The sequence below is a fragment of the Mustelus asterias genome, chromosome 6, assembly GCF_964213995.1.
Source record: "Mustelus asterias chromosome 6, sMusAst1.hap1.1, whole genome shotgun sequence".
In the NCBI taxonomy this organism is placed as follows: domain Eukaryota; kingdom Metazoa; phylum Chordata; class Chondrichthyes; order Carcharhiniformes; family Triakidae; genus Mustelus; species Mustelus asterias.
The window spans coordinates 65,428,589-65,453,281 of record NC_135806.1 but is presented as its reverse complement, the minus strand read 5'-3'; the positions used below and the strand labels follow the sequence as shown (position 1 = coordinate 65,453,281).

General features: G+C 44.9%; 1 protein-coding gene and 1 pseudogene across 1 annotated transcript in view; both read left to right on the top strand.

Moving 5' to 3' along the window:
- Positions 1-24,693, top strand: part of LOC144494666 (solute carrier family 28 member 3-like) — a 198,760-nt gene that overhangs the window by 102,381 nt on the left and 71,686 nt on the right. Inside the window, 2 exon segments of the mRNA XM_078213870.1 lie at positions 12,186-12,311; positions 20,011-20,141. Coding sequence (XP_078069996.1) covers positions 12,186-12,311; positions 20,011-20,141 — 257 coding nt within the window.
- On the top strand, positions 20,723-20,864 carry LOC144495412 (U2 spliceosomal RNA; annotated as a pseudogene).

Here is a 24,693-nt window from a genome sequence, read left to right as displayed (position 1 = left end):
CATTCTTAATTCATTCAAGTAATATTCAGCTCCTTTATTCTTCCTACCAAAGTGCATTACTTCACATTTTCCTACATTATATTCCATCTGACAAATAATTGCCCACTCACCTAACCTGTCTATATGCCTCTCTGGACTCTTCACTTCCCTTGTCCAAGTCACTAATATATATCATAAATAATTGTAGCCCCAGCATGGATCCAAAAGAGAACAAAAAAATGAACAGGCCCTTCGGCCCTCCCCAAGCCCATGCCGATCATGGTGCCCTAACTAAACTAAAAAATAACCTTTTGCCTTACTCAGTCTGTATCCCTCTATTCCCTTCCTATTCATGTACCCATCCCGATGCCTCTTAAATGTTGCTAATATGCCTGCTTCCACTATCTCCTCTGGCAGCGCGTTCCAGGCACCCACCACTCTCTGCGTGCAAAACCTACCGGTACACCTCCCTTAAACTTCCCCTCTCTCACCTTGAACTTGTGCCTCCTTGTAATTAACCCTGACATCTGAAGAAAAAGCTTCTGGCTATCCACCCTGTTTATGCCTCACATAATTTTGTAGACCTCTATCAGGTCTCCCCTCAGCCTCCATCTTTCCAGTGAAAACAATCCTTGTTTATTCAACCTCTCCTCATAGCCAACGTCCTTGAGAAAGGCAACATCCGGTGAACCTTCTTTGCACACTCTCCAAAGTTTCCACATCCTTTTGGAACTGTGGCAACCAGAACTGCAGGCAATACTCCAAATGCGGCTGAAGCAAGGTTTTATATAGCTGTAACATAATTTGCCAACTCTTGTACTCAGTGGCCCGGCCGATGAAGGCAAGCATGCCATATGACTTTTTAATCACCTTGGCCACCTGTGTTGCCACTTTTAGGGAACTGTGGCCCTGCACACCCAGATCCCTCTATATGTTAATGTTCCTAATGATTTTGCCATTTACAGTATAACTCGCACCTAAATTTGATCTTCCAAAATGCATCATTTTGCTTTGTCCAGATTAAACGCCATCTGCCATTTCTGTGCCTACATCTCCAATCTATCTATACCCTGTTGTATCCTCTGACAATCCCCAGCACTATCAGCAACTCTACCAATCTTTGTGTCATCCGCAAACTTACTAATCAGATCACCCACATTTTCCTCCAGATCATTCCTATATACTACAAACAACAAAGGTCCGAGCACTGATCCCTGCAGAACACCACGAGCTATAAATCTCCATTCTGAAAAGCACCTTTCCACCACTACTCTGTTTTCTATGACCAAGCCAGTTCTGTATCCATCTAGCCAGCCCACCCCGAATCCCATTGTGATTTTAGTTTTGGTACCGGTCTGCCTTGTGGGACTTTGCCAAATGCCTTACTAAGGTCCATATAAACTACATCCACAGCCCTTCCCTCATCAATTATCTTTGTCACCCCTTCAAAAAACTCAATCAATTTGGTAAGGCGTGACCTTCCCCGTACAAAACCACGCTGCCTGTCACTAATTAGTCCATTTTCCTCCAAATGTGCATATATCCTGTCCCTCAGTATCTTCTTCAAAAGCTTCCCACCATAGATGTCAGGCTCACTGGCCTATAATTTCCTGGATTATCCCTGCTTCCTTTCTTAATCAAAGGAACAACACTGGCTATTTTCCAGTCCTCTGGAACCTTGCCTGTTGTCAAAGAAGTTGTGAAGATATCTGTTAAGGCCCCAGCTATTTCTTCCCTTGCCTCCCGCAGTAACCTGGGATAGATTCCTTCCGGCCCCAGAGACTTGTCTACCTTAATGCAATTTAGGATATCCAACACTTCTTCCTTTGATATATTGATATTCTCTAGAGCGTTCACACACCCATCTCTGACTTCAACACCTGTCATGTCTTCTCCTTGGTGAATACCAATACATAGCACTCATTAAGAATCTCACCCACTTCCTGTGGCTCCACGCATAACTTCCCTCTATTGTCCTTGAGCTGGCCTACTCTTTCTCTTGCTGCCCTCTTGTTCCAACTATATGCAAAAATACCTTGGGATTCTCCTTGACCCTATTTGTTAAAGACATTTCATGGCCCCCTTACTGCAATGAAGTTACTGTGAAAATCCCCTAGTCGCCACATTCTGATGGTTCAGGTACACTGAGGGAGAATTTAGCATCGCCAATGCACCTAACCAGCATGTCTTTTAGACTGTGGGAGGAAACCGGAGCACCCGGAAGAAACTCATGCAGACACAGGGAGCTCGTACCGACTCCACAATGACAGTGACCCAAGCGGGAATCGATTCCAGGTCCCTGGTGCTGTGAGGCAGTAGTGCTAACCACTTGCCACTGTGCTGCCCCATGCCTTCTTTGGCCCTCCTAATTCTGCATTTAAGTTCCTTCCTACTTTCTCCATACTCCTCAAGGGCTTCATCAGTTTTTAGTTGCTGAGACATATCGTATGCTTCCTTTCTCCCTTTAACTAAGCTTACAATTTCCCTTGTCAAACATTGTTCCCTGTGGCACTTCACTAGTTACCGGTTGCCACTCTGAAAATGCACATCCAACTTTTTGTCTTCTATAAGTTCGCCAATGCTCTATCCATGCTAATATACTAAACCCAATACCATCGGCTCTTAGCTTATTAGGTAGCCTTTTGTGTGGTACCTTATCAAGTGCGTTTTTATAAATCCAAGTATGTTACGTCTGCTGGTTCCCCTTTATCTATCCAGCTCATTACTACCTCAAAGAATTCTAATAAATTTGCCAGGCATCATTTCCCCTTCATGAAGCATGCTGGCTCTGCGTGATTATGTTATGTTCTTCTAAATGCTGTGCTATTACATCCTTTATAATGGACTATAACATTTTCCCAATAACAGATGCTAAGATAACTGGGCTATTTGGCTGGTCTCCCACAGTGTGCACCTGGCGGACAGGCCCGCTGGAGGTGAGTGCATCACTCGTAGAGAGAGAATCACATCTGGGCAGTATCCCCGGCACTGCTGGGGAGAGGGGGGGGGGGGGGGGTGGTTTGAGGGGGGGCGGTGCAGTGTCAAGGAGCAGTGCTACAGGGGTTATTGCGGGGGAAGTTCTATTTTTACCTTTTTGCATCAGGGAGGCTTTGACTGCTTCAGTATCTGAGGAGTTGCGAATGGTGCTGAACATTATGCAAACATCGGCGAACATCCCCACTTCTCACCTTATCACGGAGGAAAGGTCATTGATGAAGCAGCTCAAGATTGTTGGGCCTAGGACACTACCCTGAGGGACTCCTGCAGAGATGCCCTGGAGCTGAGATGACTGACCCTCCACAATCACAACCATCTTCCTATATATCAGGTATGACTCCAACCAGCAGAGAGTTTGCCCCTGATACTCATTGATTCCAGTTTTGCGAGGGCTCCTTGATGCCACACTGGATCGAATGCGGCCTTCATGTCAATGGCTGTCACTGTCTCTCTCCTCTGGAATTCAACTCTTTCGTCCATGTTTGAACCAAGGTAATAAGGTCAGGAGCTGAATGACCCTGGCGAAACCCAAACAGGGTGTCACTGAGCAGGTGCTGCTTTATAGTACTGTCGATGACCCCTTCCATCACTTTACTGATGATCAAGAGTAGACTGGGCTGTAATTGGCTGGATTGGATTTGTCCTGCTTTCTGTGTACAGGACATACCTGGGCAATTTTCCACATCGTTGGATAGCTGCCAGTGTTGTAACTGTACTGGAAGAGCTTGGCCACGGGAGCGCTAAGGTCTGGAGCACAAGTCTTCAGTACTATTGCCAGAATGTTATCATTGCCTTTGCAGTATCCAGTGCCTCCAACTGCTTCTTCATTTTACGTGGAGTGAATCGAATTAGCTGAAGGCTGGCATCTGAGATGCTGGGTATCACTGGAGGAGGCCGAGATGGATCATCCATTCGGCACTTCTGACTGAAGATTGCTGCAAATGTTTCTGCCTTGTATTTTGCACTGATGTGCTCCTCCATCATTGAGGAGGGAGGTATTTATGGAGCCTCCTCCTCCAGTGAGTTGTTTAATTATCCACCATCATTCAAGACTGGATGTGGAAGGACTGCAGAGCTTAGATCTGATCCGTTTGTTGTGGAATCACTTGGTTCTATCACTTGCTGTTTCTACCGTTTAACTTGCAAGTAGTCCTATTTGGTAGCTTCACCAGGCTGACGCCTCATTTTTAGGTATGCCTGGTGTTACTCCTGGCATGCCCTCCTGCACTCTCCATTGAGCCAGGGTTGATCCCCTGGCTTGATGGAAATGGTTGAGTGGGGGATATGTTGGGCAATGAGGTTGCAGATTGTGCTGGAGTATAGTTCCACTGCTGTTGATGGCCCATAGCACCTCATGGATGCTCAGTCTTGAATTGCTGGATCGGTTTGAAGTTTGTTCCATTTAGCACGGTGATAGTGCCACACAATATGAAGAGGCTTTCTCAATGTGAAGGCGGGACTTGGTCCCCACAAGAATTGTGTAGTGGTCACTCTTACCGATACTGTCATGGACAGATGCATCTGCAGCTGGCAGATTGGTAAGGATGAGGTCAAGTATGTTATTTCCTCTTGTTGGTTCCTTCACCACCTGTTGCAGACCCAGTCTAACAGTCATATTCTTTAGGACCCGATCAGCTCAATCCGTAATTCTGCTGCCGAGCCACTCTTGGTAGTGGACATTGAAATCCCTACCCAGAGTACATTTTGCACCCTTGCCACCCACAGTGTTTCCTCCAAGTGTTGTTCAACATGGAGGAGTACTGATTCATCAGCCGAAGGAGGACGGTACGTGGTAACCAGTAAGAGGTTTCCTTGCCCATGTTTAACCTGAAGCCATGAGACTTCATGGGATCCGGAGTTGATGCTAAGGACTCCCAGGGCAACTCCCTCCCGACTTAAAGCACTGTGCCACCACCTCTGCTGGGTTTGTCCTGCCAGTGGGACAGGACATATCCAGGGTTGGTAATGGTGGTGTCTGGGGTGTTATCTATGATTCAATGAGAATAACTATGTCAGGCTGCTGCTTGACTAGTCTGTGAGACAGCTCCCCCAATTTTGGCACTAGCCCCCAGATGTTAGTAAGGAGGACTTTGAAGGGTCGACAGGGCTGTTTGTTTTGCCGTTGTCTTTTCCAGTGCCTAGGTCAATGCCAAGTGGTTCGTTCAGTTTCATTTCTTTGTTGAGACTTTGTAGCAATTGATACAACTGAGTGGCTTGCTAGGCCATTTCAGAGGGCAGTTCAGAGTCAACCACATAACCATATTGTTGTGGCTCTGGAGTCACATGTAGGCCAGACCAGGCAGATTTCCTTCCCTAAAGGACATTAGTGAATCAGATGGGCTTTTCCGACAATAGTTTCATGGTCATCAGCAGGCTCTTAATTCCAGATATTTTTTATTGAAATCAAATTCCACCAGCTGCCGAGGCGGGATTCGAACCTGGGTCCCCAGCACATTATCTGGGTTTCTGGATTAATAGTCGAGCGATAATACCACCAGGTCATCGCCTCCTCCAAACTTGCAGCACTGGTTTAATTCTCCCATATTCTCATTGTGTCAGAAGTGCAAGGTGGACACGAGGGATTACCTGTGTTGGTTTTAGTTGTCTGTCAAGATTAAAGCCTACTGGCTTAATGTCTTAAAGAGCTTGAGAGGATCTTTGATACAGCCTTAGATTTTGATCCCTTGCATCTGATACTGGATCTCTCAGACAAAAAAATTAGTGATGCGAATGGGAAAAAGCTGTACAATATTCTAACATTTGCAGCGCGGAAGAATATCCTTTGCTCATGGATGAGCAGTAAGCTCCCTTCAATTCAGAATTATCATAAAATCATGCTGGAACGCATACCAATGGAATTCTTGACTTGTTTACTTCAAGCTAAACTGGATACATTCCATAAGGTATGGGACCCTTATCTAAAAGTTCTGGGGCTCCACATTGCCTAACGTAGGTTTTCTATAAATTCTGTAGCTCTATTGTCATCATTTGAGCTTGGTCGTGCACCACTGAACCAATTGTGGCTGCATCCTGATATCCCCCCATCCTTCGATACATATTTTTATGACTTATATGATGGGAGGCGTTGGATACAATGAATAATTCAAACCAACTGTGTTGGTAATTTTTTTCTGTCTCTTCCTACGTGTACAGGGCACAGTGGTTAGTGCTGCTGCCTCAGCGCCAGGGACCCGGGTTTGATTCCTGGCTTGGGTCACTGTTTGTGTGGAGCTTGCACATTCCCCCCGTGTCTTTGTGGGTTTCCTCTGGGTGCTCTTGTTTCCTCCCACAGTCCGAAAGATGTGCTGATTAGATGCATTGGCCATGTTAAGTTCTCCCTCAGTGTACCCGAACAGGCGCCGGAATGTAACGACTAGGGGATTTTCACAGTAATTTCATTGCAGTGTCAATGTAAGCCTACTTGTGACTAATAAATATACTTTTACTTTCTGTACTTGTTTTATTGCACCGATCTTTGAGAGTTTGTTGCGATATTTGTAAAACATTTTTTAAAATCTTCAATGTAAATATATATATTTTTTAAAAATTGCACCTCATTTCACTGATACTTCCCTGGATGTGATGCTGGGGGCTTTAAGGATCTGGAGAGATATGCTGGTTCGGAATGCGACATTTCTGGACACAATTTAGGAAGCAGTTCAATGACCTAGGCGGGGGACGAAGGGTGAGAGAATTTTTTTTTGAATGGTCCATTTACTTACGTCCTGCAAGCATCATCCCAGCCCCTTCAAACTGTTTTCTCAAGTCTACTCTGGCATATCACTTTACACACCAACTTATTTTACCTTACACCCATGCTTCTTTGTTTCAACCCTTCCTCTTTTCCCATTTGTCTACCCAATTCTGACATTCACCCTCAGATTTATACAAATGGCTGGACTTTTACCTTTGAGATGGGAATCGAAGGTCAAACAACTTCTCAACATCGCAATCCTGCTTTCTAAGTGGTTGTGCCTGCACACTGTGTTTTCATCCTGTAGAGTTGGAGCAGGCTAGAGTTGGGAATGTGACCTGCCGAAGGAGGATGATAGCGTAATCTGGGATGCATGGTGTCAGGAGCGGAGGTGGGTCTATCCTATCCCGGGCCCAATAAAAGATCTGCCATCAGCACCTTGTGTCTATCGTTTCACTGCATTCGACACTGCTCACAGAGTGCAAATACTGAAATATGATCAGAGAGTGACTGTCAACTCTTCAACAAGTGGCTGAACTTTGACCTCAGAGTCCATACTGTCATTGTTGATGTAATTGAAGGCTGATACAGTGTTGCCCTGTGAGAATACCTATTACAAAAAGGTCCTTAGTGTCCTTCCAACCCACTCCAGAATCTATTGCAGGCCTCATCTGCTGCTGTGAAGACCCAGCTTTAAGGACTCGACTGGAACAGGCTTTTGTCATTTCCCTCCTACAATTATCTGCACTCAACCAAATGAACATGCAGGAGATCACAGCATAGCCCTGTAAGTGCTATGCCAACTCAACACATGCCATTCCTGCAGATCGTACAAGAACAGTAAGGCCAACAAGCAAGTACAGGGTGAATCCACACTGATAATGTCAGAACACAAAACACAATTCCTTCACTATCATGGCACCCTGACAAGCTACCGAAGCACCATACACTTGGATAACACACATACTAATCCAAGTACTTTTCCATTCAAATGACAGAATAGCTGAAAGAGAGCAGGCACGATACCTGAAGCTTTCAGGCTAATCTGAAAGGTCCTGGTGCACGCTAACCCTATTTACCTTCACTCTGGGCATTTCTGTTGTGGCTGGTGCTGTGCCTGCTGCAGTCTGAGCAGTTCTTGGGGTGGAACATCGTGCGAAGTCATGACTTCAGGCAATTACTGCATTTTTCAATGTGGTGTATCTCCATTCATAGACAAGTCAAAGAAGTGTATCAGACCAAACCAGAAATTCTCTGTTATTAGTAGATTTATTAATTTTTAAAAATCATACAAATTATTTTAGCAAATCCCAACCTGGTTCACTAACAATGATAATCTGTAACATATGTGACTCCCAAGACAACTGGGAGACTGTATTTTAGCATATGAATCAATGACTGAATACTTTCAATACAGTTTAATCTACATCAGAGAAAACTGAATCCTTCTCCACTGTGTTCAAGTGGAAGTTTGCAGTTAGCTCAGGGCTGAGGGCAGGAATAATTGTTATGGTCTTCCTCTGGATGAGTCTCTCATTTCTCTGGTCTAATGATAATCTCTGCTTTGTTGCATCCGTTCATAATCACCAGTTCAGACACTGTCCTATGCATCCATATTCCACCTGGTCACATCAGCATAGGAGGCATGCTGCATATGTTCTTTGTTTGTGAAACTATGTTTTCCTGTAGACATACAACTTTCACAAATCTTATGATGTTCAACCTAACCGCATCAGTTAAAGCTGACTCCTGAAGAGACTGATCTGCTGTACCTGACCTGTTGCAGCACATTATAAACACGCCACAAGTCTGTAAGATTGCCATCTTTCTAGATCAGCATCTCCCAAGAGTATCCAGTATTGAGTAAAACACGTATTTTGTTGAAATTGCTCTTCACAATGACAGTGGTGAAGACAACACAAAGGAACCGGCTGAACTCAGTGCCTGATATGCATATTGTCCTCTCATCCTGATCGGAGTGAGATTGTGAGGACCAAGCAGGCTCAGCTATCACATTAAGTAAGTGAATATGGCACGCAGCCATGTAATAGTGAAATATACAAGAAATACAATTTTCTTATGACATTGCCTTTTCCAAAGTGGTTTGATTGCACCTACAATTAGATTTATAGTGAGCTAGTTATTATTATTGAGTCATGCGGGTGAACCATTTCATTAAAGTGTGTTGCCTGGAAACATGTTTAAAAACCACTGCTCTAATCTGCACTTTGTTGCCTCACTTAAATGAGCTTGTAGAAAGTCCATGACTAACATTGACTTTTTGTTTGAAAATGATGCAGCTATATAAGACCCTCGTCAGACCCCACTTGGAGTACTGTGCTCAGTTCTGGTCATCTCACTATAGGAGGGACGTGGAAAAGATTGAAAGGGTGCAGAGGAGATTTACAAGGATGTTGCCTGGATTGAGTGGTATGCCTTATGAGGATAGGCTGAGGGAGCTCGGTCTTTTCTCCTTGGAGAGACGAAGGATGAGAGGAGACCTGATAGAGGTGAATAAGATGTTGAGAGGCATAGATCGGGTGGACTCTCAGAGGCTTTTTCCCAGGTGGAAATGTCTGCTACGAGAGGACACAGGTTTAAGGTGCTGGGGGGTAGGTACAGGGGAGATGTTAGGGGTAAGTTTTTCACACAGAGGGTGGTGGGCGAGTGGAATCGGCTGCCGTCAGGGGTGGTGGAGGTGAACTCAATAGGGTCTTTTAAGAGACTCCTGGATGAGTACATGGAGCTTAATAGGATGGAGGATTATAGGTAGGTCTAGAAGGTAGGGATGTGTTCGGCACAACTTGTGGGCCGAAGGGTCTGTTTGTGCTGTAGTTTTTCTATGTTTCTATGTTCTAAATCCACCTGGCCATTGTCAGTAGCACTTCCAAAGCCGTTGCCCCATCATCTGATTATCCATCCACCCCCTGCGATTAACTTCTACTAGTACACTTCTCAGAAACCTCTTTGGCATGGCCTTCCACTTTAAGATTATCACTGGAGATAGCTTCCCACCATTAGCAGCACATATAAGCACTATAGTGAAACTTGCCTCTTTGAGACCTGTAGCCTTGCTAGTCAGTTTCAGCTCCTTTACTCTCTGCTGTCCTGTTCATTGGAATATCAAATGTCAGGAGCTTTTTGTCCATGTTTGAGATGTTACAGTTCTTTATGTGATGAAAGAGGTGAAGTTGTTTAGTTTCTCTTTAAATTCTTCAGGGAGTATCTGGAACATGCTCGTCCACTGCTGTATACACAGTCCCTTTAGTTGCTTTAAACCGAAATATTATGATGGATTGCCACTAAAATTTATAATTCCAAAGTCCAGCAATCTGTCTGGCCTTAAAATAAGATGAACTGTATTTAACCCACGGCATACAGCTCTTTGTGTCAACACATATTCTTCTAATTTCTGTTTGATGTTAGTCCACTTGAATTAAGATCCAAGGTTAACTTTTGTGGTCTTCTTGATTGTATGTAACATTTTCTTTGCCTTGCGCCAGTCCTGAACATTTTTTTTTGCTGACTCCATATTTACGGTGAGCATCCATGTTTCTGCTATTTTCTTCTGCACATATCACAACTTCCAGTTTTAATGCTGCCATGCAGGATTGACATGATTTGATTGGAGGCATTTTGGTGTGAGGCATTGGGTTTGTTTGGATTTTTAAACTCTCAAAGGCATTTAAAATCCACTTAATTGACAGATAAGTTGAAACAGCATATAAGATAAGGCCCAATCTACAGGTGAAAAACAGCAAAAATGCAGTAATTGTCTTTGGTAAAATTGGTCCTGGCTACCAGAGTCATCAGTAGTGGGGCTACTCCTGACTTTCTGGCTGTAAAATTTCAGCCTCAGTTTCTCATTCCCCCATGTCTTGTAGTGATCTCCTTGCAGCATCTGTGAAAATACAATGAATCACTGAGAATTTAAGCTAAATAAGGTTAGACCATAAGATATAGGAGCAGAGTTAAGCCATTCGGCTATTGAGTCTGCTCCATCATTCAATCATGGCTGATAAGTTTCTCAACCCTATTCTCCCCCCTTTTCCTTGTAACCTTTGATCCCCTTACCAATCAAGAACCTATTTCTGTCTTAAATAAACTCAATGACCTGTCCTCCAGCCTTTTGTGGCAATTAATTCCATAGATTTACCACCTGGCTGAAGAAATTCCTTCTCATCTCGGTTCTAAAGGGTCATCCCTTTACTCTGAGGCCGCGCTCTTGGATCCCAGTCTCTCCTACTAATGGAAACATCTTCTGTACGTCCACTCTATTCAGGCTTTTCAGTATTCTGTAAGATTCAATGAGATCCCCCCTCATCCTTCTAAACTTCATCGAATACAGACCCAGAGCCCTCAAACGCTCCTCCTACATCAAGCTTTTCATTCTTGGGATAATTCTTGTGAACCTCCTCTGGACCATCTCCAAGGCCAGCACATCCTTCCTTAGATATGGGGCCCAAAATTGCTCACAATATTTCAAATGTGGTCTCACCACAGTCTTTTAAAGCCTCAGCAGTATATCCCTGCTTTTGTATTCTAGTCTTCTTGAAATGAATGCTAACATTACATTTGCCTTCCTAACTACCAAGTCAACCTGCAAATTAACCTTAAAAGAATCCTGAACAAGAACTCTCAAGTCCCTTTGCGTTTGGGATTTCTGAATTCTCTTCCCATTTAGAAAGTAGTTTACACTTCTATTCTTCCTGCACGTTACTGGTTACTGCACATTTTTCCTTTTATGCTCTTTCAGAGGCTTTTCCTTGATAATTACTCCAGATACAGGAAGGAATAGAATTTTCATTATGGCACCTTAGACATATTCTTCTCTAGGCTTCTGTAATCTGAATTAGGCATGGTACATAACTGATATATCACCTACTTTTCTTTTCAAATAATTTCACTTCTTCCTATGTTGCAGGAATATCAAGGAATTACAGAGGATCTATTTATCAGTCTATCTTCTTTCGAAAGTGCTTGAGCTGCTGTTTTCAGCTTTTTTGCCTTCTGTGTCCAGAAGATGTCTCTTTCCTATTAGAAGCTCCAATTCAATTTCAGTAAAGTTTTCAGCTCTTCTTTTCATCCTGTTCACTGGTGCAGTTTCTCTTTTCTGTTTTCTTAAGTTGTGAGATATCTGACTGGGCCATCAGGGTTATAGGGTGTTCGGAAGCTGCCAGCCTCATTTTGAAACCCGAATCATAGAATTCCGACAGTGCAGAAGGAAACCATTCGGCCCATTGAGTCTGAGATCTTTCTAGGCCCACCCCCTGCTCTATCCCTGTAATCCCACGCATTTACCCCGCTAATCCCCCTAATTTACACATCTTGTGACACTAAGGGGCAATTTAGCATGGCCAATCCACCTAACCTGCACATCTTTGGACTTGATCAGAAACACATATATATGTTTCTATAAATTATTAATTCCTGTTATCCCTGAAAGAAAAATGCACTTGACAAATTTATTTTGATGTCAAATTCTAAAATGCCTACTGTTGTGTGTTCTGCATAGACCGAATCTCCACTGCTAATTCGACCATATCTGGTGGATCTCACAAGGTCTGAAATACATTCTGTAATGACTAGTGGATTTTCTACAATTGCAGGATCTGTCCTGGGAGCATATACTTCATTTGGGGTGAGTGATTTACATAGGCTATTATTATATGACAAAAGCAGAAGTTTTTTGTCCTGTTATGATTGTGCATATTTTAATATTTATGGTAATTAGGAATAATACAACTTTTTCCTAATTTTAATCAGACTGATAGACTCCAACGACTGAGCATTAGAAGAGGGTCAGAGTTGGATTTCAGCCTGCTGCCTCGACTCAGTTTCCTGAGTTGAGCATCTTCATTTGGCAGTAAGAATCCTCCAGTAGCAAGCAATAATAAACCAAAAAACCAACTTCACAAAGCAAAGATTTAATGAAGATCCTTAATTACACAACCCCTTGGGCCACAAATGCTCACCACAATTCCCAGCTGCTTTCTATTTCTACCAGGTCAACTTGTCAGCTGACCACCACAGCATGCTGCCATTGGTTACATTGTCTACCGGATCAACTAGTCAGCTGACCATCACAGCATGTTGCCATTGGTTACGTTGTCTACTGGGTCAGCTAATCAGTTGATCATTACAGCATGTTGCTATTGGTTACATTGTGACAAAGCACATACCTGAATAATAAGTCCCTGCAGGAGGTACAGCACAAGAGTGCCGTCTTGCCACTCAGGAGGGAGCTGTGGCATTGGAAAAGCAGGAAGGTTGTTGCAGGAACCTGAAGATAAGAGGTTGATGTTAAAGGAGACAGATATTTTGATTTTATTTGTTTATGGGATCAGAGCATTGCTGGGCATCTTTAATTGTCTTTGAAACGATGGCGTTGATCTGTCTTCTTGAACTGCTGCGGTCAGTATGCAATGGCACACTATTAAAGTAAGGTTGGCAGTTCCAGAACTATTGACCCAATGATGATGATGGAATGGTGAACATAAGAACTAGGAGCAGGAGTAGACCATCTGGCCCCTCGAGCCTGCTCTGCAATTCAATAAGATCATAGAACATAGAACATTACTGCGCAGTACAGGCCCTTCGGCCCTCGATGTTGCGCCGACCAGTGGAACCAATCTAAAGCCCCTCTAATCTACACTATTCCAATATCATCCATATGTTTATCCAATAACCATTTGAATGCTCTTAATGTTGACGGGTCCACTACTGCTGCAGGCAGGGCATTCCACACCCTTACTACTCTTTGAGTAAAGAACCTACCTCTAACATCTGTCCTATATCTCTCACCCCTCAATTTAAAGCTATGTCCCCTCGTGCTAGCCAACAGCATCCGAGGAAAAAGGTTCTCACTATCCACCCTATCTAATCCTCTGATCATCTTGTATGCCTCTATTAAGTCACCTCTTAACCTTCTCTCTAACGAAAACAACCTCAAGCCCCTCAGCCTTTCCTCATACGATTTTCCCACCATACCAGGCAACATTCTGGTAAATCTCCTCTGCACCATAGAAATCATAGAAACCCTACAGTGCAGAAGGAGGCCATTCGGCCCATCGAGTCTGCACCGACCACAATCCCACCCAGGCCCTACCCCCACATATTTACCCGCTAATCCCTCTAACCTACACATCCCAGGACTCTAAGGGGCAATTTTTAACCTGGCCAATCAACCTAACCCGCACATCTTTGGACTGTGGGAGGAAACCGGAGCACCCGGAGGAAACCCACGCAAACACGTGGAGAATGTGCAAACTCCACACAGACAGTGACCCGAGCCGAGAATCGAACCCAGGACCCCGGAGCTGTGAAGCAGCAGTGCTAGCCACTGTGCTACCGTGCCACCCTTTCCAACACTTCCACATCTTTCCTATAGTACGCAATACTCCAAATGCGGCCGCACCAGAGTTTTGTACAGTTGCAGCATGACCTCCTGGCTCCGAAACTCAATCCTCTACCAATAAAAGCTAACACACCGTACGCCTTCTTAACAACCCTATCAACCTGGGTGCCAACTTTCAGGGATCTATGCACATGGACACCCAGATCCCTCTGTTCATCCACACTACCAAGTATCTTACCATTAGCCCAGTACTCTGTATTCCTGTTACTCCTTCCAAAGTGAATCACCTCTCACTTTTCCGCATTAAACTCCATTTGCCACCTCTCAGCCCAGCTCTGCAGCTTATCTATGTCCCTCTGTAACCTTCCACTTCCCTCCGCACTGTCTACAACTCCACCGACTTTAGTGTCATCCGCAAATTTACTAACCCATCCTTCCACGCCCTCATCCAGGTCATTAATAAAAATGACAAACAGCAGTGGCCCCAAAACAGATCCTTGCAGTACACCACTAGTAACTGAACTCCAGGATGAATATTTCCCATCAACCACCACCCTTTGTTTTCTTACAGCTTTAGCCAATTCCTGATCCAAACCACTAAATCACCCTCAATCCTATGTGTCCGTATTTTCTGCAAAACCTTATCAAACGCTTTGCTGAAATCCATTTACACCACATCAACCGCTTTACCCTCATCCACCTCTTTGGTCACCTTCTCAAATAACTCAATAAGGTTTGTGAGGCACGACCTACCCTTCACAAAACCGTGCTGACTATCCCTAATCAAATTATTCCTTTCTAGGTGATAAATCCTATCTCTTATAATCCTTTCCAATACTTTGCCCACAACAGAAGTAAGGCTCACCGGTCTATAATTACCAGGGTTGTCCCTGCTCTCCTTCTTGAACAAGGGGACAACATTTGCTATCCTCCAGTCTTCTGGCACTGTTCCTGTAGACAATGACGACACAAAGATCAAAGCCATCATGGTTGATCTTTTCGTGGACTCAGTTCCACTTACCTGCCCGCTCACCATAACCCTTAATTTCTTTACTGTTCAAAAATTTATGTATCCTTGCCTTAAAAGCATTCAATGACGTTGCCTCAACTGCTTCACTGGGCGTGGAATTCCACAGAATCACAATCGTTAGGGTGAAAAAGTTCCTCCTCAATACAGTCCTAAATCTGCTCCCCCTTATTTTGAGAACATGTCCCCTAGTTCTAGTTTCACCTGCCAGTGGAAACAACTTCCCTGCTTCTATCTTGTCTATTTCCTTCATAACCTTATATGTTTCTATAAGATCTCCCCTCATTCTTCTGAATTCCAATGAGTAGAGCCCTAGTCTACTCAGTCTCTCCTCATAAGCCAACTCTCTCAACTCCGGAATCAACCTAGTGAATCTCCTCTGCACCCCCTCCAATGCCTGTATACCCTTTCTCAAGTAAGGAGATCAAAACTGTACACAGTACTTCAGGTTTGACCTCACCAGCACGTTATACAGCTGCAACATACAGCTCCCTGTTTTTAAACTCCATCCCTCTGGCAATGAAGGACAAAATTCCATTTGCCTTCTTAATTACCTGCTGCAACTGCATACCAGCTTTTTGTGATTCATGCACAAGGACGCCCAGGTCCCTTTGCACAGCAGCATGCTGCAATTTTTTACCATTTAAGTAATCGTCCATTTTGCTGTTATTCTGACCAAAATGGATGACCTCACATTTACCAACAATGTACTCCACCTGCCAGACCCTTGCCACTCACTTATATCCCTTTCCAGACATTCAGTGTCCTCTGCACACTTTGCTCTGCCACTCATCTTAGTGTCATCTGCGAATTTTGACACACTACACTTGGTCCCCAACTCCAAATCATCTATGTAAATTTAAACAATTGCAGTTCCAACACTGATCCCTGAGGCACACCATTAGTCACTGATCGCCAACCAGAATAACACCCATTTATCTCCATTCTTTGCTTTCTGTTAGTTAACTAACCCTCTATCCATGCTAATACATTACCTGTAACACCGTGCACCTTTATCTTATGCAGCAGCCTTTTGTGTGGCATCTTGTCAAATGCCTTCTGGAAATCCAGATATAGATGAGATCCAGATCCAGATACAATGAAACCAATACCATATCCACAGGTTCCCCATTGTCCACTGCGCACGTAATATTCTCAAAGAATTCCACCAAATTAGTCAAACATGACCTTCCCTTCATGAACCCATGCTGCGTCTTCCCAATGGGACAATTTATATCCAGATGTCTCGCTATTTCTTCCTTGGTAGATTCAAGCATTTTCCCTACTACAGAAGGTAAGCTAACCGGCCTATAGTTACCTGCCTTTAAATAGTGGCATCACATTTGCTGTTTTTCAATCTGCGGGAACCACCCCAGAGTCCAGCGAATTTTGGTAAATTACCACTAATTAATTTCCAATTTCCCCCACCATCTCTTTTTTAGTACCCTGCGATGCATTCCATCAGGGCCCGGAGACTTGTCTACCTTTAACCCCACTAGCTTGCCCAAAACTACCTCTATAATGATAATAGTTTCCAGGTCCTCGCCTGCAATAACCTTCTTGTCATCAATGTTTGGTGTCACATTTCTGAGTCAATATGGTATGTGACTTGAAGGGGAATTTGGAAGTGGTAGTGCTCCCAAATGCCTTGTGTTTGCTACACTAGTTTGTCTAGGCATTAGAGATCATGAGCTAGGCAGGTGGCATTGACAAAGTCTTGATTAATTGTTGTAGATGATATGCAGTTCATTGGTGGTGGAAAGGTTGAATTCTTAAAGTGATCGATAGTGTGCCAATCAAGCGAGCTACTTTGTCTTTGTTGGTGTTGATCTTGAGAGTTGTTGGAGCTACATACATCCAAGAAGTGGCGAATATTCCATATCAGACTCCTGACTTGCATCTTGAGGATGGAGGAAAGACTTTGTGGAGTCAGAGTGTAAATTGCTCTCCGCAGAATTCCCAACTTCTGACCTTTTTTAGCTACAATATTTATGTGGCTGGTCCAGTTAAATATCTGGTCAGTGATTATCCCCAGATTGTTGATCATGGGGATTCAGCAATGGTAATTCCATTGAATGTCAAGGGAAACCATGCCATTCTCCTCGTACACTGTTGCCTAGCTGGATGGGACTACTCTCATGTGGTTCCATTCTTACCTATCAAATTGTAGCCAGAGAATAACTTACAAGTTTTTGGTTTTGTGAAGGGAAGGTCGTGTCTCACTAATTTGATTGAGTTTTTCGAGGAAGTGATGAAGATGATTGATGAGGGTAGGGCAGTGGATGTTGTCTACATGGTCTTCAGTAAGGCCTTTGACAAGGTCCCTCATGGCAGACTGATGCAGAAGGTGAAGTCGCATAGGATCAGAGGTGAACTGGCTATGTGGATATAAAACTAGCTCGGTCAAAGAAGACAGAGGGTCGCAGTGGAAGGGTGCGTTTCTGAATGGAGGGCTGTGACAAGTGGCATCCCTCAGGGATCAGTGCTGGGACCTTTGCTGTATGTAATATATATAAATGATTTGGAAGAAAATGTAACTGGATGTAACAAAGGTTGGTGGATTTGCAGATAGCGATGAGGACCATCAGAGGATACAGCAGGATATAGGTCAGTTGGAGACTTGGGCGGAGAGGTGGCAGATGGAGTTTAATGTGAGGTAATGCATTTTGGAAGGTTTAATACAAATAGGAAATATACAGTAAATGGCAGAACCTGTAAGAGTATTGATAGGCAAAGGGACCTGGGTGTACAGGTTCACAGGTCACTGAAAGTGGCAATACAGATGAAGAAAGTAGTCAAGAAGGCATATGGCATGCTTGCCTTCATCGGCCGGGGCATTGAGTTTAAAAATTGGCAAGCCATGTTGCAGCTTTATAAAACCTTAGTTAGGCCGCACTTGGAATATAGTGTTCAATTCTGGTCGTCACACTACCAGAAGGATGTGGAAGCTTTGGAGGGGGTACAGAAAAGATTTACCAGGATGTTGCCTGGTATAGAGGGCATCAGCTATGAGGAGAGGTTGGAGAAACTTGGTTTGTTCTCACTGGAACGACAGAGGTTGAGGGGTGACCTGATAGAAGTCTACAAGATTATGAGAGGCATGGACAGAGTAGATAGTCAGAAGCTTTTTCCAGGGTGGAAGAGTCAATTACATAGGTTTAAGTGCGAGGGGCAAGGTTTAAAGGAGATGTACGAAGCAGATTTTTTACACAGAGGGTGGTGGGTGCCTGGAACTCGTTGCCGGGGGAGGTAGTGGAAGCAGATACGATATTGACTTTTAAGGGGCATCTTGACAAATACATGAATAGGATGGGAATAGAGGCATATGATCCCCGGAAGGGTAGGGGTTTTAGTTAAGTCGGGTAGCATGGTCGATGCAGGCTTGGAGGGCCGAAAGGCCTGTTCCTGCGCTGTAATTTTCTTTGTTCTTTGTTCAATGATTTCCCTTCCCACTTCTACAACATTACCTCTGATGTACCGCAATTACCTCTCTTTGGCCTCCTCCAATTTTCCACTTACGTGCTGGCCCTTGGCGACATTAACTGCTCATATATGCTGGTGACCCTCAGGTTTTTCTCACCATTCACTTCACTTATGATGATAGATTGGTGCAATTGGGACTGTTCTCCTTGGAGAGAAGAAGTCTGAGAGGAGGTTTGATAGAGTTGTTCAAAATCATGAGGGGCTGGACAGAGTAAATAGAGAGAAACTGTAACCTTCCCCCGTGAAAGTGAGAGGGCACAGATTTAAGGTAATTTTCAAAAGAACCAAATGTGATGTGAGGTGGGGAAAAAAAACATTTTCACACAGAGTGGTTCAGATCTGGAATGCACTGCCTGGAAGTGTGGTGGAGGGAGGTTCAATTGAGGCATTCAAGAGGGCATTGGAAGATTACTTGAATAGAGGCAATATGCAGTGGTGCAGGGGAATGGCACTATGCTATAGTGCTAGTTTGGAAAGCTGATGCAGACACGATGTGCTAAATGGCTTCCTTCTGCGCCATAACAATTCTGTGATTTTCTGACTTCTCTCAACTCCCCTATTGTTGCTAGATTATCAGACATTCAACACTGGATGAACAGAAATTTCCTTCAATTCAACAAAGGGATGACTGATTTAATTGTTTTCAATTTCCATTCCCCAACTACTGACTCCATCTCTCTCCATGGCAACAGTCTGAGACTAAGTCAGTCTGTTCACAATTGTGGTATCATGTTTGATCCTGAGATGAGCTTCTGACCACCTATTTATGCTATTATTAACTGCCTATTTTCACCTTCATAACCCCGCCAAACTTCGCCACTGTCTCAGTTAATATTCTGCTGGAACCCTCATTCATGGCTTTGTTACTCCCAAACTTCATTATTCTAATGCACTCCTTGCTGGTCTCACACATTCTACCCTCCATAGAATTGAGATCATCAAATCTTTGCTGATCCTTTCTTAACCTTCACCAGATCTTGTTCACCTATCTCCCCTGGGCTTGCTGACCTTACATTGGTTCGCAGTTAAGTGATGCCTTGATTTTAAAATTCTCATGCCTGTTTTCAGATATCTCTATTGCCTCGCCCTTCCTTATCCCTGAAATCTCCTCTGACCCCACAACCCACTAAGATATATGCACTGATCTAATTCTGGTCTGTTAAGCATCTCCAATTTTAAGTACTCCACTATTGGTGGTCATGTCTTTAGTTGCTTGAACAACTAATTTAGGACTTGTAAAAATTCTCCATGAAGATTTCTAACAGCTGAATTTCTTGATGAGTATCATATACTTGTGCTTTTATGTGAGTGAAATATAAACCCTAATGATTATGCAGATCAGTATCATTCATGCCAATTTTATTCAGCCCTGCATAAGGGTCACGTCAGATTTAAATTACATGGTCTTTAACATGCAGTTGTACTCCATTGTTGCTATAAGGGAAAGTGTAAACTTTGATATTTCGAATACAGGTTTCAGCTGCCCATTTATTAACAGCTTCAGTTATGTCCGCTCCTGCTTCTCTGGCTGTTGCCAAGCTGTTCTGGCCTGAAACAGAAACTCCAAAGATAACGATCAAGTCTAACCTCAAATTGGATAAAGGGTAAGTTTCATTGCTTTTTTCATTGCTGTATGAAAATAAATATCATTAAATACATTTGGTATTCTGCTCTTCTGATAACAAAAGTAATGAGAGGGAAAAAAGTCCTAAGTGCAAAATCTTCCCGGATGTGTTTAGTTAGACTTCTTCCTGCATCTTTCAACTCAAATATAATCTATGGTGTAACTTGCTGCAAGCTCCAAATCTTTCTGAATTGAGCTTAGTTAGACGTCTTCTTGCACCCTTCAACTCAAAACAAGGCTGAATAATACGGTGTAAAAATGTGTCTGCACTAATGTACTATAGGCACGATGATGTCAGATCGTGTTCCTGACATCATCATGCCCGATCCGGATAATACTATAGGCAGCTGGGGCTTAACATTGAGAACCTGCCCATGTTATTCATATTTATTCAGATGGGATATTTAATATCCCAACTGACTTCAGAAATACATGGTATTTGTAGAATGTGTTTCATGCCAGGTGGATTTCTGACTTTTTGTAGTGCAGAGTTAGCTTGCTAGGGTGGATTTAAAGCCTCCAGCTGAGTCTTGAGTTTGAACTTGGGTTCAGGGTGTTGTGACTGCTGGTGGTGCTTTATCTGTGTAGTATCTGTTTTTACCAGTTTAATATCTGATACATCCCCTATCTGGGGGCCAAATATTAAGCAGATTTTTGGGACAGGGCGGTGGGAAGGGGGCTTGCTCCTTCCACCCAATTTTTTCGTGGGCGGCACGGTGGCACAGTGGTTAGCACTGCTGCCTCACAGCACCAGGGAGCCGGGTTCAATTTCCGGCTTGGGTCACTGTGTGGAGTTTGCAGGTTCTCCCCGTGTCTGTGTGGATTTCCTCCGGGTGCTCCGGTTTCCTCCCACATTCTGAAAGATGTGCTGGTTAGGTGCATTGACGCGAACAGGTGCCGGAGTGTGGCGACAAGGGAATTTTCACAATAACTTAATTGCAGTGTTAATGTAAGCCTTACTTGTGACTAATAAATAAACTTTTAAAAAAAACTTTAATTTTAAAAAAGTGGAGTTTCCATTTCATATTTTTCTTATTTCAAGGCCTTATTCTTACTGCTGAGAGATCAGTTTTGACTCTCATCAGCTTTTGACTTTCCCGAGCCTTCTGACTCGGGGAAAAATGGGAACAGTTATCTGTGTGGAAGAGACATCCTCCTGTGAACAGAATGGGAAGGTGACCGAGCATGAGATGAAGAAGGGCAGATCAAAATGTCCACGATGTGCTGGTGGTATATAAGGGTGGCAGAGCTGCACCAGCCAAGAATGGGATAAAGCCATCATAAATCATCAATGGAGGCACAGAATGACGTTTGCAGCCCCTCGCGTATACATGCTGAGACTGAGCTACTTTCAGATGATGATGACACAATACCAGAGAGATCTCAGGCTCTCAAGAGCTGCATTCACCTCTCTTTCTGACATGGAAATGGAATTGTATCCAGAGAAGTGTGAAGAATTGCATTTGGGAGGGCAAAAAATGCTAGGCAATGCACAGTAAACTGGAGGATCTTGAGATGGGTAAAGAAAATGAGAATCTTTGGAGTGCATGTCCACAGGTCCCTGAAGGTGGCAGGACAAGTGGATAAGGTGGTAAGGAAAGGATATGGAATGCATTTCTTTATTGGACGAGGTATTGAATACAGGAATGTAATGCCAGAACTGTATAAATTGCTGGTCACCACATTGCAGGAAAAACATGATTGCTGTGAAGAGAATCCAGAGGAGATTTACAGACATGCTACCAGGGCTTGAAAGTTGCAGCTATGAAGAAAGAATGGATGGGCTAGCTTTGTTTTCCTTAGAACAGAGAAGGCTGAAGTGTGACCTAATTGAGGTGTACAAAATTATGAGTGAAAAAATTCATTGGTGGTTGAGGCATAAATCATAGAATTCCTAAAGTACAGAAGGAGGCCATTTGGCCTGTCGAGCCTGCATTGGCAACAATCCAACCAGGCCATAGCCCCGTAACCCCATGTATTTACCCTGCTAGTCTCCCTGACGCTAGAGAGCAATTTACCATGCCATTCAACTTAATCCGCACATCTTTGAATTGTGGGAGGAAACCGGAGCACCCGGAGGAAATCCATGCAGACACGAGGGGAACGTGCAAACTCCACACAGATTGTGACCGGAGGCCAGAATTGAACCCAGGTCCCTGGCACTGTGAGGCAGCAGTGCTAGCCACTGTGCCACTATGCCGCCCCAAATACTCAACTTGTTTAAAAGATACATGGATCTGTACCTGAAGTGCTGTAACTGCAAGGTTACAACCAAAGTGTTGGAAAGTGGGATTAAAATGAGTGACTAGTTTCTGTTTTTGCGAATAAAATGTGGTGACCCACTGTAACTACATGTGTATGCCTGGACACACCCATGCTGCACCTGGCCCGAGATTCCTCCCTTTCCACCCGAGACTCCTCCCTTTCCACCTGAGCGAGGTATAAAGGTGATGGTTCCTCCTCCTCGCCTCAGCCTGGGCCAGGTTAGCTACAAGGGTGTGCTCCTGTTCTTTGCGAATAAAAGCCTGTTATTTCACTCACTCGCTGGAGTCCTCGTATCGTGATTGATAGTGCATCAATTTTATTCGCAAAGAAAAAAACCCAGAATGGAGCAACTTCTAAAGCCCGATACATTAAACCTGGATCCGCAAGCTGTGGGAGCTGCCAACAGCTTCAATCACTGGCCTTCCTTGGAGCCTCCACTGCCGTCCGGTCCGATTCAGACAAGCTGCACGTGCTCCACGCCCGGGTAAGCGACGCGGTTTATGCGACCATCTGTGACGCAGAGACATACAGGGACGCGCTCGAGCTCCTAAAGAGCCAGTACAGCAAAGAGACAAATGAAGTCTACGCCAGGCACCTTCTGGCTACCCGAAAACAGCGGCCGGGAGAATCAAGCGCACAGTTTCTCCGCGAACTACGGGCGCTCGGCAGGGCCTGTAACTGCAAGGCTGTATCCGCTGTGCAGTATGCGGAGGACTTAATCCGCAATGCTTATGTTACGGGCATCGCATCCAACTATATTCGGCAGCGCCTGCTAGAGCAAGGCGGGCTAGATCTACAAAAACTGTGACACTCGCTGAATCCCTAGAAGTGGCATCCCGTAACCTCGAGGCGTACGCACCCGACCACGCGACATTGTGCGCCTCACGGCCACTACCACCTCAGTACCTAGGAGGGCCACAGACTTATGCCACACAGCGCCCCACCAACTACTCGACTGCTGTGGCTGCTGCAGGCCCAAAGTGCTATTTTTGCGGTCTGGGGAAGCACCCCTGACAACGCTGCCCGGCAAGGGGAGTATTCTGCTCTGGGTGTGGGAAGAAAGGCCACTACGCTAAAGTCTGCAGGGCAAAGTCGGCCTCGAAGCCAAACAGCGCAGCGTGCGACCCGAGGCAACCAAAAATCTGAACGCCATCAGCCGCGTGAGAGTCAAGGGGGCCGCCATGTTGGACACCATCGACCACGTGTGAGTCAAGGGAGCCGCCATTTTGGACGCCATCGGCCGCATGGGAGTCAAGGAAGCTGCTATTTCGGACGCCAGTCGATGACTCTCCAGGATCCACGGTGGCAGCGGTCCAGCTAGACCAGTCTCGTCCGCATCAGCTCGCCAGGTCCACGATGGACATCCAGGTAAACGGCCACGTGGGAAATTGTTTGTTTGACTGTGGGAGTACGGAGAGTTTCATCCACCCCGATACAGTGCGCTGCTATGCCCTTTCTGTGCGGCCAGTCAAGCAAACCATTTCCTTGGCCTCAAAGTCCCACTCGGTGGATGTCCTCGGGTATTGTGTGGTGACCCTTACGGTTCAGGGGACCGAGTACGACAATTTTAAGCTCCTGGTGCTGCCACACCTCTGCGCTCCCGCACTCCTAGGGCTCGATTTCACGACCCATCTTAGGAGTGTCACGTTGCAGTACAACGGGCCTCTTCCCCCGATCTCCGTCTGCAACCCACAGTTCCCAGACTGCCCACCGCGCACCACTTGCAGCCTTTCAACCCTCCAAGTCACCCCTCCACCGCTATTCGAACACCTCACCCCCGAGTGTAAGCCCATTGCCACTAAGAGCAGACGGTACAGTACGGGGGACAGGACCTTCATTAGGTCCGAGGTCCAGTGGCTCCTGAAGGAAGGGATCATTGAGGCTAGCACCAGCCCCTGGCGAGCGCAGGTGGTAGTGGTCAAAACTGGGGAGAAACACCGGATGGTCATCGATTACAGTCAGACCATCAACCGGTACACGCAGCTGGATGCGTATCCCCTGCCGCGCATATCCGACATGGTCAATCGGATCGCGCAATACCGGGTGTTCTCCACGATCGACCTCAAATCAGCCTACCACCAGCTCCCCATCCATCCGGAGGACCGCAAATATGCGGCTTTCGAAGCGGATGGCCGCCTCCACCACTTCCTTAGGGTTCCCTTCGGCGTCACCAATGGGTTCTCGGTTTTCCAGCGTGAAATGGACCGAATGGTGGACCAGAACGGGCTGCGGGCCACCTTCCCGTACCTGGATAACGTCACCATCTG